Raw genomic sequence first — 20,660 nt, forward strand, 5'->3', positions numbered from 1 at the left:
CACACACACACACACACACACACACACACACAGACAGATCAAGAGCAATAGGAGAGCCTGTGGCGGTGTGTGTGTGTGTGGGGTGTCGTGGCCTTGGAGGAGCGCATCTGTGAATGCAGCCTGGAGGAACTTCACACCAGGCCACTTGGCTCTTTTCTGCCGACTTCCACAAAAAAGAAAAAAAAAAGAAAAAGGAAAAAAAATGCTGGCTTCATGAATTAATTAGGACTCCAGGCTCAGTTTGGGGAAACTCGAAGCCAAGCACAACACACAGAGCCCTGAGCTATGACTTTTCTCTCCGCACTCCTCGCAGCGTTCTCCCCCTCGTCGCCCGCTCTCCTCTCCTCTACTCTCCTCTCCTCTCCTCTCCTCATCTCGCCTCGGCGTGGATGGGAAGAAGACTTTTGTTGACAGCTCCTTGGATAAACGGAGTGTTTGCTTTTATCCCTTCGGAGTGTTTTTGCTTTTCTTTTTCTTTGCCTCTTTTCTCCCCCCCTCAAAATGCTTTCTCTCCCTCACCCATGAAACAACCCAGTGGTGAGAAGAAGACAGCGGTCCGCAGAAATAGCCACAGGGGGGTTGGTGTGGTGTGGTGTAGTGTGGTGTGGTGATTTTTATGTGAATTGAATGATAAGTGGGTGGGGGGACTCTCAGAGCTGCAGTGGGAGAGGTGATGGAGGAGCGGGTGGGGATGTCAGGAAAGGTGCAGCCAGGTTGAGGGAGGATAGCGTGTGTGTGTGTGTGTGTGTGTGTGCGTGTGCGTGTGTGTGTTTGAGTGTCTGTGCATGTGTGTGTCTGCACATGTGCATGTGTCTTAGTGAGTGAGAATGAGTTTTCTACCACAGAGCTTTATAGGACATGTTGAGGACAAGTCTGTTTTGTAGTAATGTGTGTGTTTGATCTGCACAGCGAGAGAGAGAGAGAGAGAGAGAGAGAGCCAAGACGTGTCGTCCCTCAACCATCACGCTTGATCCAAAAAATGATTTCTAAGAGTATTACAGCATGAAATCAAATGTAATAAATAACCACTTCTCCCAAACTACTGTGCTTGAGTTCCTGCTAGCTGTTATGTAAATTAATGCACAGTGTAAGATGAGGTCGCATCCAAAAACAGAATAGTGCGTAGTAGTAGTAATCGAGGTGTTAGCGCACAGCACTTGAGCGAGTGTGGAGGTGTTGAGGACCTGAGTGCGAGTTTAACCTAATAATACGGCCGCTAAGTGCAAGTGGGAGGGCTGGGATGCAGCCGAGCGCAGGAAGCTCTCTGAAAGCCCACGGCCCGTGGTAGCTCCCCCACGCTTCCTCTCTGCATGCAGGCAGAGAACACGGTTAGTATGGATGGAACAGTCTGCATGGATATTTATGAGCGAGATTACCTCCTGACTTCATTCCCAGACACATTTCCAGCAAGCAGATTGAGGCCTGGTTTACGAGCTCTCTCTCACTCTCTCTCTCTCTCTCTCCATCTCTCTCTCTCACCCTCACTCTTTCTATCGCTCTCTCTGTGCACAGTGAGATTATTTTCTGTGCATATAAACTGGAAATGTCCTGAGCGGCTCCTGAGTGCTGCATTGCACCTCTGTGACCTGTGAGTGTCTTGTCAAGCCCAGTGGTGCTAACGGCAGGGCAGGCTGAGAGAGACACAGGCTTTGCTCACCACTACTCCCTTGCACACTCACACACAGAAATGTACACTCATATGTACAATTACACACTCACACGCGTACACACACACACACACACACACACACACACACACACACACACACACACACACAAACATGCACGCACACACACACCCACACCCACACACATGCACACATAGACACATACACACACACACACACACACACAAACATGCACGCACACACACCCCCACACCCACAGACATGTACACATACACACACACACACACCTACAGTATCCACACATGCACATACCCACACAGTGCCCGCAGCAGTCTGGACTGACCCTCCTCGGCTCGGGGCTCTCCCTCTTCCTGTCTAGACGGCCCTAACGAGCTCCCGTTTAACTACCCCCTCGGCTGATTGGCTCCTGACTAAAGGGGGGGCGGGATGAGACTTGGGGGGGGGGGATTGTTTTTGTTTGTTTGTGGCTTCCCAGGTACAGTCTAGCTTTCAACCGTAACATCCCGAAGCCCAAGACCCACTGCCTGGGGAGAGACCAGCTCAATCCTCCCTCTGTAAGGGAGCTGTGGAGGGGGGTGAGGGCAGTGTTTTCTGCGGTGGCGGCAGCCGCGGTATGGCGTGGCATGGCACTGATAATTGGATCAAGGGAGAGCCGAGAGAGTGCCTGTGTGTGTGTGTGTGTCGGAAAAGCACTGTTACGTGTCAGGGCTCAGATGAAAGGCTTCGCCTGAATGAGTGGATTGTAGCGGCTGGGAAAGGGTGTGTGTGTGTGTGAGTGTGTGTGTGTGTGTGTGTGTGTGTGTGTGTGTGTGAGAGAGAGTGTGTGTGTGTGTGTGAGAGAGTGTGTGTGTGTGTGTGAGAGAGTGTGTGTGTGTGTGTGTGAGTGTGTGTGTGTGTGTGTGTGTGTGAGTGTGTGTGTGTGTGTGTGTGTGTGTGTGTGTGTTTATGCTCCATGTCAGTCTCCCATTGAAGCTTTGCTGCCGCCCCACTGCCCTCTGGCATTCCTGAAAATCAGCCATTTAGGAGCGGCGGTCACTTTCAAGGCAGAAAACTCTCCCTCTCTCCAACTGTCTCACATTTTCTTCTCTCTCCCTTTCTTGGACTCCCTCCTCTCTCTTCTGTCCTTTACTCTCCCTCTCTCACACCCACCCCCCCCCCCTCTCTCTCTCTCTCTCTCTCTCCTCCCTCACTATCTGTCTTTCACCCTCGTCTCTCACTCCCACGTTCCTCTCCCTTCTTCTTGTCTCTTGTCGTGCCAAAGGTGTGGGGGGGTTGAGGCAGGTGAAGGTTTAATGGCCGACACAAACATTAAAATGCCACCCCTGCTCTTGTTCCGTCTGGCTCTTGCACTTGTGTGTGACAGCACTCGGAATACTCAGGGGAAGCACTGTAAGCATGCACTGCAAGGTTAGCACATTGAATTGAATTTTTAAAAAGGCTGGATAGCATATGGTATTAACAGCTTGAAGCATTTTTTAGTGCAGCTTCACATAAGAGGAAAGGATAATAGTCTTCTCAGTCAGCACAATCTCAACGCAAAGTTTTTTTTTTTTTTATGGTATGCTGGGTTCACTGTGCCATGGATACATCAAAGTTTTTAAAAGATTTCACTTTTACTTTAATTTTTACTGGAAACGCAGAAAAAGCTGTCTGGTCTTGCTTTGCTTGATTACAGCCGAGTGGTTTTTCATCCAGACATGCCGTGTGCAGTCTTACAATTTTCTCCATCCCTACACCAGAACTGGGCCTGTTAATTAAACACCCCAAGTGATGATGCCATTTATCAAAAGACAGGCCCATTCCCTAAAACTATTCCCTATTCACCTGTTTTCACACATGATGAAAGCGTGTTTCACTTTTTGAAAAAAACTCAAACACTCAAATATATCCCTATATATATTGCTGGCTGCACCTTGTACTCATTTAGAAAACACTGACATTCAATATCATTAATTACAGTCATCATGGCCTGAACACAATTAATGCACAGTTCTAGTGGGTAATGACATGAAAATGTGAAGAGTTTTTTCAGTGTTGTGAAATGAATAGCATAATATAATGCACAATTTCATGAAATGTGTCCTGGCAATCAAGAATAAACTGTATGGAATATATATTGTATATACAGTACGCAGGCTGCACTTTAAAATGTGCCACCATGTGGTGAGTGAGTGTAATGACCAGACAGTAGATCCTCAGTGCCCTCCTTCCCAGCAAGCTCCCCTCTGAGCTCTAAGTGGCCGGCAATAGTGGTAGGGCAGGAGCAGAAAAACTGCTGTGTTTCTGTCTCTCTCTCTCTCTCTCTCTCTTTCTTTCTTTCTCTCTCTCTTTCTTTCTCTCCTCATCACTCTCTCTCTCTGTGTCTTTGTGTCCCACACACTCTTTCTCTCTCTCCCTCTCTCTTACATTCTCTCTCTCTCACTCTCTCTCTGCAGTGGACCAATCTCTGCTCTTTGTCTGGCGGTGTCTCTTTAAGACGGCCTTTTGTTTCTGGTCGGCTTTTGAATATTGTGACACAACACGCTTAACTGATTGTCAGGAATTTGAGGCAGTGTCGTTAAACCTTGAACTCTCTCTCTTTCTTCTTCTTTGTTTCTGTCTATCCCTCTTTCATCCTTTGTCTTCATCAATCTCTCTCTCTCTATTTCCCCCCTCTCTCTCTTTCTCTCTTTCTCTCTCTCAGGGATTTCCCCCACAGTGAAGAAGACAGAGATGGATAGTCCGTCTCCCCAGGAGAGCTCCCCTCGCCTTGGCTTCACCCAGCACCACCGGCCTGTCATCGCAGTGCACAGTGGTGAGCAGCAGAACACACATGCATACATACACTACTCACAGAAAGTTAGGGATATCTGTACACTACACACTACAAACAACTTACTAACCCCATACATTCGACCATATTGTTATCATTTTTACCTGAGCAGAATGACAGGGTAGAAAGGAATTGTTCCTCCTTCTGTGTTAAACAATCTGGTGCATCAATGGGAGAGGACTAATTATATACAGAGAGACGTAGTTCACCGGAGCAACACATATGTTGAATCCGTAGTTTTTTTATTTTTTAAGGTGCCAACATGGCAAAGGACTAACGTTTTGATGTGCACCCACATCTCTGTATGAGTCTATATGCCAGGGTCCTCATGGGTCCTCTTGTTGGCACTTGACAGTGAGATGGGTATAAAGTGACCAGAGCCTCTGTGCTCTGCATTTGCCCCCACTACATCTTCTTTGTGAAAGCCAACGTGTACTCAGAGCTTAGAACACAGAGTTTAAGGTGAATAAAGTTTGATATATGAAGATTGATCTCATTTGGTAGTTTAAAAGTGTTTGTCCTTTGATATTTGTTTTTTATATATGCATCACAGAATCACTTACTATTTGAATAAGATCTATGACATGCTGGTCCCATCTTCAGTTGTAATGTGAACTTTGTCTTAACTGTGTGACCAGTTGATGCCAGCCTCTCCTTTAAAGAAGTTGTGTTTGTGACTGCTGCTCGTAGGACTGCAGATCAGCAATACAATTACAATAATCTCCACTAGCAATCCAGTACAGACCATGAAATACATTTGTACCTTTTACTTTTCCACAAATCACAAATTAATTGTAACTTTTTTTGCACAATATATGGAACTGGAATTTTGTCCATGTACAGTATAATACATTTTCATTGAATCAAGTGCATTGCTCAAAATGTGTTTCTAAATTCTGTATATTTTTCTGGCAAGCATGGAGACAAATAGATTTAGTGAATTCTCCCAAGAGCAGCAGTCTGTCAGTGCATGCAGTTGATAGCACTGAGAGCCTGCCGTGCCGTGGGTTTCCCCTCTCTGACACGTTATATAATCATTAGTGGCTGAGAGACAATATAATGAAGAGCAATCTGGGAGCTGGCAGCCTCCACCGTCTGCAGGATGACACGTGAACAATTAGAGAGGCTGTCGGAACCAACTGTCTGTGCACAGCCATATGCCAGCGACATGTAACACATTAGCTTGCTAACAGAGAACTGCCATTAGCAACTGCCACGCCGCTAATGCACCACAGTGATGTGGAGCTCCCAGGTGCTGCAGACACTGGGGATGTTTTACTGCTGCTTCACAAATAACAAACAAATAAACAGGGCAAACACTGTGACAGGACATGTGCTGTGTGTAGGTGCTACTGTCAACCACACATACTGAGATGCACACCATTTACTCAAAGGGTGAAAACACGCCTAGCTGAGAAGCTGAACGACTAATTGAATACTTCAAACAAACTAAAAATGTTGTTGCACATTCATACATCCTAAGCAATAATGTTCTTATAGTAGACCAACATTTCGGTGCTCATCGGGGTCTAGAGAGCTCTGAAACATTGATCTACAAACTCTCATAGCAAGCCAGTTAAGACTGAAAGCACATGGAAGTGTATACAGTATGTCTGTTATCGTGAGGGCTCATAATTGATGTAAATGTTGTTTCCTCTTTGTATCAGATGAATAGTCAATCAAATTGAGTATGAGTGCAACTGCAGGGTTCCCACAGCTAAGGAAATCCAGGAAAACTTTTGTAAAATTAAATTATCCTTCCCCGAGCTGGGAAAGGTCTGAGAAATGATGCAGTATCCATTTAGTTTTGGAAACATTGTAGAGTTATTCTCTTTCTCATTTTCCAAAAATGTAATGTCTCTGTCAAGTTTTGTCAATGTGCACTTGTAAGGCCAACACATTTCTGGAAGTGCAGAAATACAGCCATCAAAGTCAAAGTGGTCAGGAAAAGGTTATGGAAATGTCTAGCCTGGATCTGCCCACCAATTTCCCCCAGATCTCAAAATCAGGGGATTATGAATGTGTGTTCATACCAGGCTAGAAAAAAAGTCATGGAGGAAGTCTTTATTTAATTTTTTTTTGCTTTAAAATATTTTATTGGTGAGAAAAAAAGCGACTGTGAACCCTGCAGCCTGCGCTCATGTTAAGGACAGGGCATGGACGGTATGTGTGCGACAGTGGGTCTGAGATGAAGCAGACGGTCTGTTCCCCCACCCCTTTCTTTCTCCAGGCATCAGCAGGAGTCCGCACCCCTCCTCGTCTTTGCACTTCCCCACCGGGCCGCTGCTGCCCCAGTCGGCCTCCTCCTACTTCCCGCACACGGCCATCCGCTACCCGCCACACCTGGGCTCACAGGACCCGCTCAAGGACCTCGTCTCCCTGGCCTGTGACCCATCCAACCAACAGCCCAGCCCGGTAAGCAGCGCCGCCGTCGCCTCCTGTTACTACTACTACTACTACTACTACTACTACTACTACTACTATAGACCCTTTCAAGAGAGTTCCATTATCAGCATCATAATTGGCCCCACAAGACTTCCTTTTTAACATTCCATATGTTATCTTAATGCAGAGGAAGTAGATTGGGGCCCAAATAGAATGTTCAAGCATTGTTTTTGTTTAGCTTGTTGAAAGGGTCCATACTAGAGCTCCCACTAGTACTCCTCATCCTCCTCTTCAACCTTCTTCTTCTCCTTCTCATCCTCCTCTTCTTCTTCTTACTCTGCCTCCCGACTCAGCAAGGGGGTGGCCCTCTTGTGTCTTTTACCGTAAGTGTGAACCGAGACGAGTGTCGGTTACTATGACGATGTTGATGATGATGGTTCTGAGGGTTCTAATGACACTGATGGCGTGACCAGAGAAACGGGTTTCTGAGCCAGCCATAACTCACACACTCAGCCACAGGTAATGGAGGGTGTGAAAGGGAGAGACAGAGAGAGAGAGAGAGAGAGAGAGAAGGAGAGAGGGATCATTTCAGGGCCCACACAGGATGATTAAATTGAGCTCGGAGATGACGTGCCAAGCGAAGGTCCTGGCCAACCCACCCTGATGCGGAGCGGACCGCAGTGGAACAGCAGTGCCACAGGCGGCATACTGACCGGGTGAGATACTGCGAGACGGCCTCCTGGAAAAACCCCCGCCGGCCGGAGCCCCCATAGTGATGAGGACATGTGTCAACCCCTGTCGTATTTTTAGCCTGAAAGCATGGTTATGGCCCATGCCAGCGCACAGGCCGTGTCCTCTGCGTCATATGGAAGTGGTGTGTGTCTCTGTGTGTGTGTGTGTGTGTGTCTGTCTCTGTGCGTGTGTGTGTGTGTGTGTGTGTGTGTGTGTGTGTGTGTGTGTGTGTGTGTACGTGTAAGTATGTGTGTGTGTGTATGTGTTCTGACCCCCGTTGGAGTCAGACCACCGTTGATGTGGGGGAGTGTGTGATGCGGTCATCTCTGCCTGCTTTCTCTCGCTCTCTCTCCATCTGAACTCTCTCAAGCGTTCCATCCCGAGTAGACCTCTGTAACTTGAGAGCAATTCGGCCGCCCGCAGTCGTGTAGGAACATGCCAGCCTGCCAGCTCAGGTTTCCCCCAACACACTCATACACACACACACACACATATGTGTGTGTACACAGTATACAGCACACACACTTTCTCTTACTCACTCACACTTTCTCCAGCACACACATTTGTACAACACATCGTACATGCACACATAGTCATGGTCGGTTATACCTCTGAACCCTCTCTAGAACTCCCAGTCATCCATCATGAGTCATGTCAGTGGCATAGATCCCAGTAAAGCCAGCAGCTCAGCTCAGAGTCGCCTCGGCAACCAGCAGCTGTCTCGATCCCTCCAGATGTCCCCAGAGCCTCTTATACCACTGTCTGCTGCCACTGGTAGTCATGAGGGTGGATAATGCAGCACATTTGGAAATTCAAATGGCGAAGAAGCACATTTGAACATTTTAGAAGCTTGAATAGATTTAACCATTTAGACTTTAACTGTGGGTTTTTTTAACACTTTTTTCACCTCTTTGTAGAAAACACATTTGTCTGCTGCACTCAGACCAGACTGTTTTGTCTGCTGCAACTTGTAGTCATGGTAGTGGATGTTTTCAGAGTGGCATAAACAAAGTTTCCCGGACGTCAAAAAAGGGAGATCCAAGGTCTAACAGGAACTGACTAACGTTTCGATGCCCATGCGTCTTCTTCAGCGTCTTTTTTTTTTTACTCTGAAGAAGACGCATGGGCGTCGAAACGTTAGTCAGTTTGCACAAATAAAAACACGTTAAAGCATTGAGTGCTCCGGTCCTGCTCCTTGGCTCCTGTTAGACCTTGGATCTCCCTTTTTTGACTTCTGCGTCCTGTTCCTTGAGCACCAACCAGGTTGAAGCGCAAGTGACCCCCTTCTAAAGTTTCCCGGACATTCAATACCGCTCTTCTTCCCTCTGACCACCCAACGTACTCTGTGTGTAGTTCATGCATATAGCCTGGATAACTCTGTTCCATAGACTAGCATAGACAGGGAAAATGTCCCGAGTTTTACTAACGTGCTCATTTTCAGTCTACATTACATCACATTACATTTAGTAATTTAGCTGACACTTTTAACCAAAACGACTTACAAAGTTTAGCCAACACTGTTGTAGGTTAAATTCTCCAGGACCTTTTATGTGGACAATTCCATTGTTGTTGTGTGCTATGTAATGTTGTTTGTGTTATTGTTAAACCCAGAGCACAAAGTTGTCTCTAGGCCATAAAATATTAAACAAAGTTGTCAAAGTCTCCAGGACATACAACTAAAATAACCTCCCTCGACACATTTGAGCCGAGTTTCTGCCGCAGGCCGTCGTATCCTGACACCTCTGAGAGCTGTTGCTGTTGCTGCAGGTGAACCTCCCCCTGCCCAGCCACACGCACTGTGCTAAACAGAGCCAGTGACTCAGCACTGTTGGGTATTTTTCAAGGGTGGTGGGGGGGGGGTGTTGGAGGTGGGGGCTGACAGGATGGGGTGGGTGGGGGTAGTGGTGGGGGCTGTGCGGTGAGATTAATGGAGGCGGGAGCAGGAAGAGGAGATCCCCATATCTGGCTCATAACAGTGCTGAGACAGGCACTGGGATGGGGAGAGTAGCAGCCAGCAGACAGAGAGAGGGAACACAAGGAGGGGAGAGAGAGAGAGAAGGAAAGAGAGAGTAACCTTTCATACACACACACTTTCACACAGACACTCTCATGCACCCTCACACACACACACATAATTAAAGTCTCAACAAAAATACATTTCTACGCACACACCCACACACACACACCTGCTCCTAAACACACGCACACACACGCACACACACACACACACACACACACACACACACACACACACACACACACACACCTGCTCCTAAACACACGCACACACGCACACACACACACACCTGCTCCTAAACACACACACACACACACACACACACACACACACACACACACATGCAGTATATCTACACACACACATGCAGTATATCTACACACACACATGCAGTATATATACACACACACATGCAGTATATCTACACACACACACACACACACACACACAGAGGCACCCACGTGGGAAGCAGTGCGGTGCGGCGCGAGTCAGGCAGGCAGGCAGTGTTCTGCAGAGTCATTGAAATTCCCCCTGTGCTGCAGTGCGACGGCAGCCTGGCCCCTCACAAAGGACAGGCGCGCGGGGCGGGCGGGTGGGCGCGCTGGGCTCAGGGGCCACAATGCAGCTGACTCACTCACTCACTCCCTCCCTCCCTCCCCGGCCATTGTCCCACAGGACAGCTAGTGGAGTGTGGAACCCTAGCCTCCCTGCAACGCCATCCCACGCCACGCCACGCCACGCCGTACCACACCATATCCCACCAGGCCGCAGAGGCATGGCAGGAATGCCGGAAATTCCCACCAAAGTTGAGAGGGGAGACAGAGAGGGGGTGGAAGAAAGAGAGAGAGAGAGAGAGAGAGAGAGAGAGAGAGTGGCAAACAGAGAGAGAGAGAATGAAAGAGGGTGACAGAGAGAGAGAGTTGTAATAGGAGACATCGGAAAAGAGAGAGAAAAGAAATTGCCTTTGTCAAATATCCATGACATTTTTACATGTTCAATTTATATTTATGTGATGCTTATAATCCCCAGCAAACTGCAGTCTAATAAAGTCCACAGTGATTCTGTGGTTGCTTTTCTGTGGAGCTGGAAAATTACTAATATGTCATATATATAACAACAATGAATGTTAAATATATTCTATCAATAATCCTGAATGTGTGATGGACTACCATCAGATAATCTCCTAACAATGCTTATGGTGAAGGTTTGTGTAATGGATGTCCTTTCTCCCTGTGATTTGACCTTGTGACCTTTCAATACCGTGCTAGTGGCTGTCCCTTGCCCTAGCAGTTTAGCTGAGCAGCAAGAATAGATAGTACATAAAGCCACCTTTCTCCCTCTCTCCGTCTCTCTCTCTCTCTCTCTCTCTCTCTGTCTCTCTCTCTCTCTCTCTCTCTGTCTATGTCTCAGTCAGATGTTAACAGACAGGGCAGACATTTGCGAGTAAGTGAGAGGTCAGGCCGAGTTGGGCAGCAGAGACGGGTAGGTTGGGCCAGGAGCAGGTGGTAGGGCAGGGCAGGGCAGAGCTGCCAGGGCAGTGTGGGCATGTACAGTAACGTGGTGACGGTGGTGATGGGGCAAACATGCGGTGTGCGGTGTGCTGCTCTTCTAGCTTCCTGAAGCTCACCCCCTCCCTCCTCCTCCTCCTCCTCCTCCTCCTCCTCCCTTTCCCCCTTCCTTGCTCTGTTCCCCTCATTTCCAGCTGAACGGCAGTGGCCAAGGGAAGGTGCCCAGTCACTACATCTCGTCCCAGATGCTGGCGCCCCCGCCGCCCCCAGGCATGCCCCGTCTGACGTTGCCCCCCGACTCCAAATCCGGCACCACCACCGCAGAAGGAGGAGCCAGTTCTCCCACGTCACCCAGTAAGTGGGGCCCGCGCCTGCCGCGGCCACCTCCTCCTCCTCCTCCTCCTCCTCCTCATCCTCCTCCTCCTCCTCCAGCCCCTCAATACGACACTTAGGCCTTGCCCCCCCCCCAAACAGCAGTTTACTTTTACCCACAATGCACCTCAGAAAACCCAACAAAATAAATCAAAACTAGAGACAAAAGACTAGACATGAAATGGTGATTTATGGTTGGCTCAAACTCAGTGTGTGCTCTGGTCACTGGTGCCCAATGCTACCCAAACGAATCCAACTGCTTGGCTGGTGCTGTACAATGGTGTGCAAAAGTGGAGTTTAGGGGTTTAGCATTTATACGAAGGCAGGGGAGGACCGGCCTTTTTAAAAAGGAGTGCTTTTCTACATGAATCAATTAGGCTGTGTGTGTGTGTGTGTGTGTGTGTGTGTGTGTGTGTGTGTGTGTGTGTGTGTGTGTGTGTGTGTGTGTGTGTGTGTGTGTAGGCCTATATGTGCGTGAGCGTGTCTGTTTGTGTGTGTGTGTGTGTGTGTGTGTGTGTATGTGTGTGTGTGTGTGTGTATCTGTGCGTGTTTGATGGAGTCTATGTGGGTGGGTATGTGGCTTGGCATGGCCATCACTGCTTGATCAATCCTAAATTGGCTGTCTATTATCTTTCGCTTTGACAAAAACACACACACACACACACACACACACACACATGCATCTTCTGCGGAATGTTCCAGATTGACTCTCCAGCTGTTTGATGTTCACTGAAAGGAGTTGGCCTGATGATTGAGTGCCTCAAGGGCAGCAACGGAAACGACTGTGGGTGCGGTGGCGGCAGCGTCGCTGGTGATATTGTCTCCGCCTCCGCCGAGAACGCGCTCTGCGCCGTCCATACCGGAACGACGAAGCATGCATCCGTGCTTGGCATTTCACACCATCTCAAAGTCCCTTCACCATTAATCACGATAATTTAATTAAGAAACACCAAGGACAGCTCAATATGTTCGCCGACAGCTTAAGAAGCTGTAAAAATAACAATAAATCCTCGCCTGCGATGCAGTCCCCTGTCACGTCGCGTCCCATCGTTAATTTGTTCCCTTAATCGTCAAGGGTGAACGTGCTGTGCTTTACCGGCAGATTTCCAAGCAGGACCGCAGAGAGGTCTTTTGTTGTGGCATGCACTTGTTGTTGCAGTATGCAAATAGGGGCAGGATCCAGACCAGGGGCATTACCAGTCATTTGCATCTGTTTGTCTGCATCTTAAGTGGGATCCTCGTCTTTGAACTCAGAAGTCTGTAAAAAGCGCTGTCCTCTCATCACAGTTTCAGTGAGCATGTTAGGATATTAAATGCATGGGTTGGTGGGAAACTGACATTGCTGACAGAATCATTGCAGTGGTTTCCTTCAAAGATACCGTCGGCCATATGCGTAGCACCATAGATATGCGTAGCACCATCACCATGCAGTAAACAACTAAGGGAAGCATATGTTTTGCATTAAAGAGTAGGACCAGTTATCCCATTCAAAGGCTCATCTGATGTGGTTCCAAGCTTGAAGTAACTTCAGGTACATCATATTAATAGTATTAACTCTAGTAATAACACTACAACTGCTTCTCTACTACAATTACTATTGCTCATATTGATAGTGATGGCCACTACTAATACACATGAATCATAGGGAGTACTGTTTATGCATGCTGTACCCAGAGGTACTTGAGATTGGGTTTAAGGTTAAGAACAGAATAATCCTCTCGAGTTAGTGATATGTAGCAGGAATACAGGAATACAACAATACAATAATAATAATATTTTTTTTAATATTGCCTTAGGCTGCTTATAATTAGGTGTGACCACTTATGTTGTCAAGGGCGTTGTAGATATAAACAAAGGTTGTGGATGAGTGTATCGCACAGCATCTCTCCTGACCTCCCCCTCTGGAAGTGCTCCAAGGCCATGAGCCGCCTGACTGAGTCATTCTCTAGTGCAAGGCCTCGGGAGATGCTGTAACAGACCATGAATGAGCTGCGAATGAGTCTGTAAAATGCGTCCACTCTCACAGTGGGCCTGTCCGCTCAGTCAAGTGGAAGATGAATGATAAATTCAGGGATCTCCCTCCACCACCCCCGCATCTACCCCCCTTCCTCTCCTCCTCTCTCCTCCCTATGCGACAATGTTCAGGGAAACAAAAACATCTGCCCTCGTAATTACCAGATAGGCAGCCCCCCCCCCCCCCCCCACACACACACACACACACTCACACTCTGCCAGCTAATTCCATTTACAGAGGATTGAGATGCGTGTTCGTTAATGAGCCCTCCCCTGTTTACATAACGAGGCGCTCCGTCAGTAGAACCTCCTCCTGCTTCTCTGGCGTCGGCTGGCGTCTTCTCCCCTTGTGTGTGTTTGCGGTGAGAGCCTAACTCTGCCAGACAGCGGCACTCCCCTCTGGAAGCACTGGAAGCAGATGGTTGAGGAAGGGAAGAGCAAACAGCAAACAGCGACAGTGACTTCTTGCTAGCTGGCACATCCTATTACAGCACCCCTCTTAACTACTCCTGAGTCAAAATAAAAGACGTTTCGTTTCCAACCACATACAGCGAGCTGTTCGTCTCAGTCAACATGACGTTGCAATGTTTTTTGCAACGTCAATGCTTTATTTTCCTTAATGGCGCTCTGGCAGAGGGTGATCATTTGTGGTAGTGTGTGTGAATAGCTTGTGGGGAGTTGGAGGCGGGGGGGGGGGGCTGATGAATGGAGACCCAGTCCTCCAGGTGATTTGATGCCAGTGCTCAGCTGTGTGGCTCGTTCTGAGTGGAGCAGAGCGATGCAATGCTCTAGCGCTTGACACTTGGAGAGAGAAATGACACGATCATCTAGGTCGCCATCAGCCTCCTGCTGCTCTCACAGTGGCTGACCGCACACAGGAAGTGATGTCAAGAGGGAACTGGGCCATTCTGCCCTCACTGCAGTGTAATTATGTCATTAAAGGTCCTTAAGTGTAGTGTAACATAGGCAGTAACAAAGATGGATGGAACTCTAATACTCTGTAATTATATAGGGTAATGGGTATAGCTGCAGCGCCTCACAGCCCTATGCTATATATAGTGTTGCAGAAATTGCATGGAGTTAGGTGACCTTACATTTGTCATTTGAACAATAAAACAAAATGTTTTTTTTTCTTTCTCACTCACTCTCACTCTTATTTTTCCTCCTCTTTCTCTCTCTATCTCTCCCCACCCCCCTCTCAGCATACTCTGCTCCAGGGACGCCACCTGCCAACCGCTCCTTCGTAGGCATCGGACCTCGGGACCCTGGTCTCTATCAGGCACAGGTACTACTCACACGTGTACAAACACACTCACAAACACACACACACACACACTCACACACACACACACACACACATACTCTTTTCTCACAAAAGTAGTAGGTCACTGCTAATCATATCTGTGTAGAATGAAAATTTGCTCCTCATATTTTCTCTCTGTCTCTCTCTCTCTCTCTTTACATTCCCTTCACATTGTCTATCACCCTTACACACACACACACACACACACACACACACACACATACAAACACACACACACACACACACCACACACATACACCTTAGGTACCTTACACACACACCTACACACAGACACGCACACACACACACACACACACACACACACACACACATACATACACACGCACACACACACACATACACACACACATTCACCTTAGGTACCTTACACATACACCTACACACACACACACACACACACACACACCTTAGGTACCTTACACACACACACACATATACACACACACAGACCCCTCCCCTGCATGTATCTTCTGCACTCTCTCTCTCTCTCGCTCCTGTCTTGGTGACCCTGCCGACTCACTCACTCAGACTGACATGCTGCTGAGTCTGCAGAAGCGAGTCTTTGAAATGAGAGGCATGAGAGGTTTTTATGTTGTGCTCTCCACCTCCCCCTCTAGGCAGCCTCTCTCCCTGCCCTTCTCCATCTGTCTGGACATGCACTGTTATTGTTTTCACTTGGCCCATGTAATCTGTGCATGGTGTACGAGGCCAGCACGGAGAGCTCTCCTCTGTCATCCGCTGGCTCTCTCCCCAGTCGTTCCCACACTCTGTCACCTCTCTCTCTCTCTCTCTCTCTCTCTCTCTCTCTCTCTCTCTCTCTCTCTCTCTCTCTCTCTCTCTCTGTCTTTTGTCCTTCTCTCTGTCAGTCTCTCTGTCTCTCTCTCTATGTATCTCTTACTCCCTCTCTCTCTCTCTGTCGCTCCCATAAATGTTGTATGCATCACACTTTCTTCAATTATAGATCCTGGGCAAGTTGAAACTCCCATGTCTTCGATGGAACGTGCACAACAATGCCTCGCCCTTTTCAAAATAAAACAGGGCTAACCAGTATTCAAAGTCAAAGATAGGCTGGGATCATTAGACGCCTCAGGTATATCTATAGCAGCTCTAACAATCACAACATGGGTGTTGCAAAGCCATCTGAGCTGACTAATAGCTTAATACTCATTATAAAATTACACATGAAAATAAATAGTGTCTGTATGCTGTGCACAGCAGTGGTTTCATTTCTTCCATTATGAAAGCGTCTCAGACTCAAACTGCTCATTTTATCAAACTTTTTTTGCTCAGCCAATGTTACATTATTGGTTTAATTTAGCAGCATTTAAAGTCTGGTGATTACCTTGCTGATTGCATAGGGAGTGTGGTGTGGTGCATTACAGCTGGGCTATCGGAGAGAGAGAGAGAGAGAGAGAGAGAGAGAGAGAGAGGTGCTGGTGGATGGGAAGGAGTGTCCCAGGACGCCGAGCCCCAGAGTCCTCCGTCCCACTGCAGGGACACGCGGAGGCTTTTAGGAGCCCACTGCTGCATTGCAGTGCTCCCTGCTCCATAAAAAAGAGTCAGCGCACCTCAGCGAAGCGTGTGTGTGTGTGTGTGGAGAGAGAGGGAGAGAGAAGGAGAGGGAGATAAAGAGAGGGGGAGAGTGGAAGAAAGAGAGAGTGATAGGGGGAGAAAAAAAAATAGATGAAGTGCTGAGCAAGGAAATATAAGTGTGTAAGCGCATGCGTAGATGTGTCTCCTGGCTGGGAGATGGAATTGATAGCAACAACAGTAGACTGTGTGTGTGTGTGTGTGTGTGTGTGTGTGTGTGTGTGCATGTGTGTGTCTGTTTGTGTGTGTGCATCTGTGTGTGTACAGTATGTATGTGTGTGTGTGTGTGTGCATGTGTGTTTCTGTTTGTATATGTGAAAAGAATTCATATGAAACATAAAACCCATGTTAAAAATGTTATAATTCAATGGAGAATAGAGAAACTGTACATCGAGCGCTTTAGTATTACATAGCTGCCCCAAGCATATCGAGAGCCAATCAGTAAGTCAGTGAAGTGGGTGTGAAGGGAGGTGCAGAGTCTCTTTGTCCCACTAAATGGAGCTGCAGACTCCATGTCCATGCGGACTCCAGCAAGTACTACCCACCCCACCCACCCCCACCCCCAACACACACACATACACACACACACACTCTCTCTCTTTCACACACACACACACACACACACAAACACACACACACAAAGTCATTCTCACAGCCCCAGGGCTGGCAGGAACTAGAGATCCAAGGGGGGGGATATGAAACTATCTGGGATGGTCACGTCCCGAGCTGTCTGGTTGCTAGTGGTAACCAGACATGATGTAATTGTAGGATGAACTTGAACTTCAGGGGGGGGGGGGAGTGGAAGTCGCAGCAGACCAAACTAATCCATGCCCTGCTCCAGCCTGGCTGGAGGGGAATGAAACGTGCAGGGAAGCGGTGGTTGATTGCTCGTGTCTGTCTGGTGTGAAAGTTTGCTCCCCTCTCTCTCGATCTGTTTCTCTCTTCCTCTCTATCTCTCATGCTCTCTTTTATTTTTCTCTTCTGCAACTCTCTCTCTCTCTCTGCTATGATCCCACTCTTCTCCAGTATAGCACTGTTTCTCCCATCGCTCAAAATCCATTTCTCCATTTCTCTCTCCCTCTTCTACATTATCATAGCCATCTGGTTTTGGCCTGCACAGTCCATTTGCATGGTCCGTTTGCGTTTGTGGTCCAGTGCATGTTATTCACCAAAGGTCCTCGTGTCAATTACCAGTCGGAGTGACTTGTGGTTGCCTTGGATTTTTTTTTTGTGAGGAGGGGGAATGTTGTGTGGACTCATTAGAATACCGCGCCCTCCCGCCCCTGTGATTGTGAGTACACCCAACCCAAGTCCAATTTCCTCAACCTTCAACTCTTAAAGTTGTTTTTTACAAGAAACAAAAATATTTCTGCAAGAAAGAGAGAAAGAAAAAAGACATTAACTGCCTATTAGCCTTGACCGGGCCCAATGGGGTGTCTTTCCCATGGCAAAAATGTTATTATGTTCCTCTGGATTTGTGCATATTAGCATGCAATGAAAAGGCTATTTAGGAAACCACTGCATGCAAACGCATGTTGAAATATTGTGGGGTGTTGTGTTTTTCGTGCTAGGTTTGAGGCCAGGAGGTGTCAAAGGCTTTCTGATTATTTCCCTTGCGTACTGCCTCACACAATTCCATCAATCCCACAATCTGAAATCGACTATGCTTCAGTGCTAAAGAGCCATTATCCCAGGGTTCACTCTGTTACCATGACTCAGAGGTGAACTACTGGTTGCCCGCAGGCTGAGTGGGTTTTGTTTGGGACTTCTCACTGGTGGCTTTGGTTGAGAGTGGAAGTTTTTCCATGTATTTGTCAGGGGAAGAGCAGTCGAGTCTTCAAACTCTGTGTCCCATCCAAACTTTGAGTCTGTGAGTCTTTCTTCCCACTTCTCACTTCATGCCTCCTCAATCTCATGCCCTGCGAGCTTGTAACTCTGTCAGCTGGAGGTTTCTCTCGTCCAGTGTTTGTTTACCCAACAGGACATGGAGGCTGGCTCTGTTGCTCCACTCTCTCCTCTGCTTTGACTTGGCAGCAAGGCAGTTCCTTCACTGAACCCTCTGTGGACTACAATGAAGAAACTGCATTTGCCTCCGATTTTGTGTGTGTGTGTGGGGGGGGGGGGGGGGGGGAGTCAAAAGCAGTGTTGCAAACATTATATTTTTTTAATTTCGTCCATGGCAAGCACACGTCAACAAGCCAAGGAGCAGGAGGCATGTCCTGGTGTCATACGTGAGCTGGAGTCACCTTCCTGTGAGTGGCGGGTTCACCCCGCTATTTGTTTGCGAGTCTAGCGTCTCTCGATCACTGCCACAGAAATGTCAAAACGGCTGGCTTGAAGCGGTGGGGGAGGTCACAGCATGTGATCTCCACTAAAAAACGGCGATTACATTTCCATAATATAAACTGGAAATATATTCAGCCACAACTGACTTCTGTAGGGGGAGACCATTGCATATTAATGTCCGTTCAGAACAGACAGGAGGGGATACATGTTCAAGAAACCAAACTGGCGTGTGGTCATTTAGGGTGGGAAAAAAAACTTAAAGTAAGAATGCTGGCGAGCCCCAAAGCTGAGACAGCACACTGATGAGTTCAGTTGTTCCTGTGGCAGACTCCAGGGCCTTTTCCCCCCCACATAGTGTGTGTAATATATTTTGACAAAGAGCCTACAATAATTCCACTATGAGCAGCCCTCTGAGGTCTGCAGACAGCCTGGATGTCTAGGAGACGTGATGGCACTCGGCTAATATGTTTATAGTTACACTCTCTGGGGAAGAAGAGAGGTTCCTCAATGTTCTCTAGAGGGGAATAATATAATTGATCTTGACAAACTTTTATCCAGCTATCTGCCTTAATTCCACATAGAACCATATGGTCCCACAAAACGCAGACAGTGTCTGCAGTATAAATTAAAATAAATCCTGTGCATTAATCTTCAAATGAGGCCCTGTATTCTCATACAGTCATTATTGACATGCAGGACAGTCCCAGTAGTCCCAGTGCACTCAGTGTTTAAACACTGGGGTGCGACAGGGATAGCCATTAACTGTGGAGGAGCCTGACCTCTGGTCACATTTGTATTCGTTCTATAACTGATCACCACCCCTCACCTAAATAGTCTCACACACACATACACACACACACACACACACACACAAACCCAGACACATGCACACACATGCACTCCTTCATTCAGTCTCACAGACACACACACACATGCACTTTCTCTCAGACACACGCTCACTCTCTCACACACATGCACACACTCACTCTCTCTCTCTCACACACATACACACACACACACACACACACACACAGGAGTCTCCTGCGAGTTTGCACTCTTGGCAGGCGGACGTTGCCCCCTGTATTAACTGGCAAGCTCCAGCGCGCAGCTCCAATTAGAGGAGCCAGCCAGGCCGGCCCAGTGAATTACAGCGCTGGGGCCTTTCATGTGGCCTGGGCTTCTTTTCCCTGGATCTCAGCACTTCATCTCCCATCTCCTTTTCCAACTCCCAGCGTCGGGGGGTTGCATTTTAAATCACGTTGCGCGATCCCCTTTTTATTTTCCCATTCTCCACAAAGCATGAAAAAACCTAGTGCTCTGTCCATCTTTGTGTCTTACACGCTGCTTACAGCACTGATTTGATGTTTTACTTGATCACTGTTAATGGAGTGTACCGGCTTAGTTTATGTCTGCACAAAGTCATTCTGAGTGAGGATTTCTCAGCTTGGCTCATCAGGTCGCCGTTTTTTTTTCACTCTGGACTTCACCATTTTCCTTGTTTAGCTTTATTGAAGCAATACTGCTGGGTAAACTGCTGCAATATACATCTGTAAGATGGCTATTAAATGACTCAAACCTTAGTGGAAAATAATGTGGTAGGGGTCCTCAAAAATACATATATACTTATTTTTTCAATCCTCTTTGTTTTTTTTAACCTTGTCAAAATTTAAAAAGACTTCAGCGGTCTGCGCAGCGAAGCCAAGATCCTATTATGTTTTTAAAAGGCTTGGGTGGGTTCCTGCTGGGATTCGTCTTTGGCTTTAACTGCTCTTTTACTCCATATTATTTTTAATGGCTCCATTTGGTTCATATGGCTGGCGCTAAGTGTTTGGAGACCATTAGCAAAGACGACACTGATTGCAGAAGGCTTGGAAAGCGCCTTCTCTCTCCCTCTCCCTTTTTCTCTCTCTCACTCTCTGTCTTTCTCTCTCTCCTTCTCTCTCTCTCTCTCTCTCTCTCTCTCTCTCTCTCT

The 20,660-nt window shown here is 47.5% G+C and overlaps 1 protein-coding gene across 5 annotated transcripts in view; it reads left to right on the top strand.

Annotated features, from left to right (window-relative positions):
- nfic (nuclear factor I/C) overlaps window positions 1-20,660 on the top strand; it is a 107,665-nt gene that overhangs the window by 75,793 nt on the left and 11,212 nt on the right. For 3 of the 5 annotated variants that reach the window (XM_076278535.1, XM_076278534.1, XM_076278536.1), the window contains 4 exons: window positions 4,333-4,443; window positions 6,692-6,876; window positions 11,298-11,457; window positions 14,691-14,773. In XM_076278535.1, coding sequence (XP_076134650.1) covers window positions 4,333-4,443; window positions 6,692-6,876; window positions 11,298-11,457; window positions 14,691-14,773 — 539 coding nt within the window. Of the gene's footprint in view, window positions 1-4,332; window positions 4,444-6,691; window positions 6,877-7,199; window positions 7,781-11,297; window positions 11,458-14,690; window positions 14,774-20,660 lie in introns of those variants that run through there. The other 2 variants (XM_076278537.1, XM_076278538.1) reach the window with 2 other exon arrangements.

The sequence above is a fragment of the Alosa pseudoharengus genome, unplaced genomic scaffold, assembly GCF_046254945.1.
Source record: "Alosa pseudoharengus isolate Yale_2024_CS ecotype anadromous, Long Island Sound unplaced genomic scaffold, YU_APseudo_1.1 YU_APseudo_1.1_scf_11, whole genome shotgun sequence".
In the NCBI taxonomy this organism is placed as follows: domain Eukaryota; kingdom Metazoa; phylum Chordata; class Actinopteri; order Clupeiformes; family Clupeidae; genus Alosa; species Alosa pseudoharengus.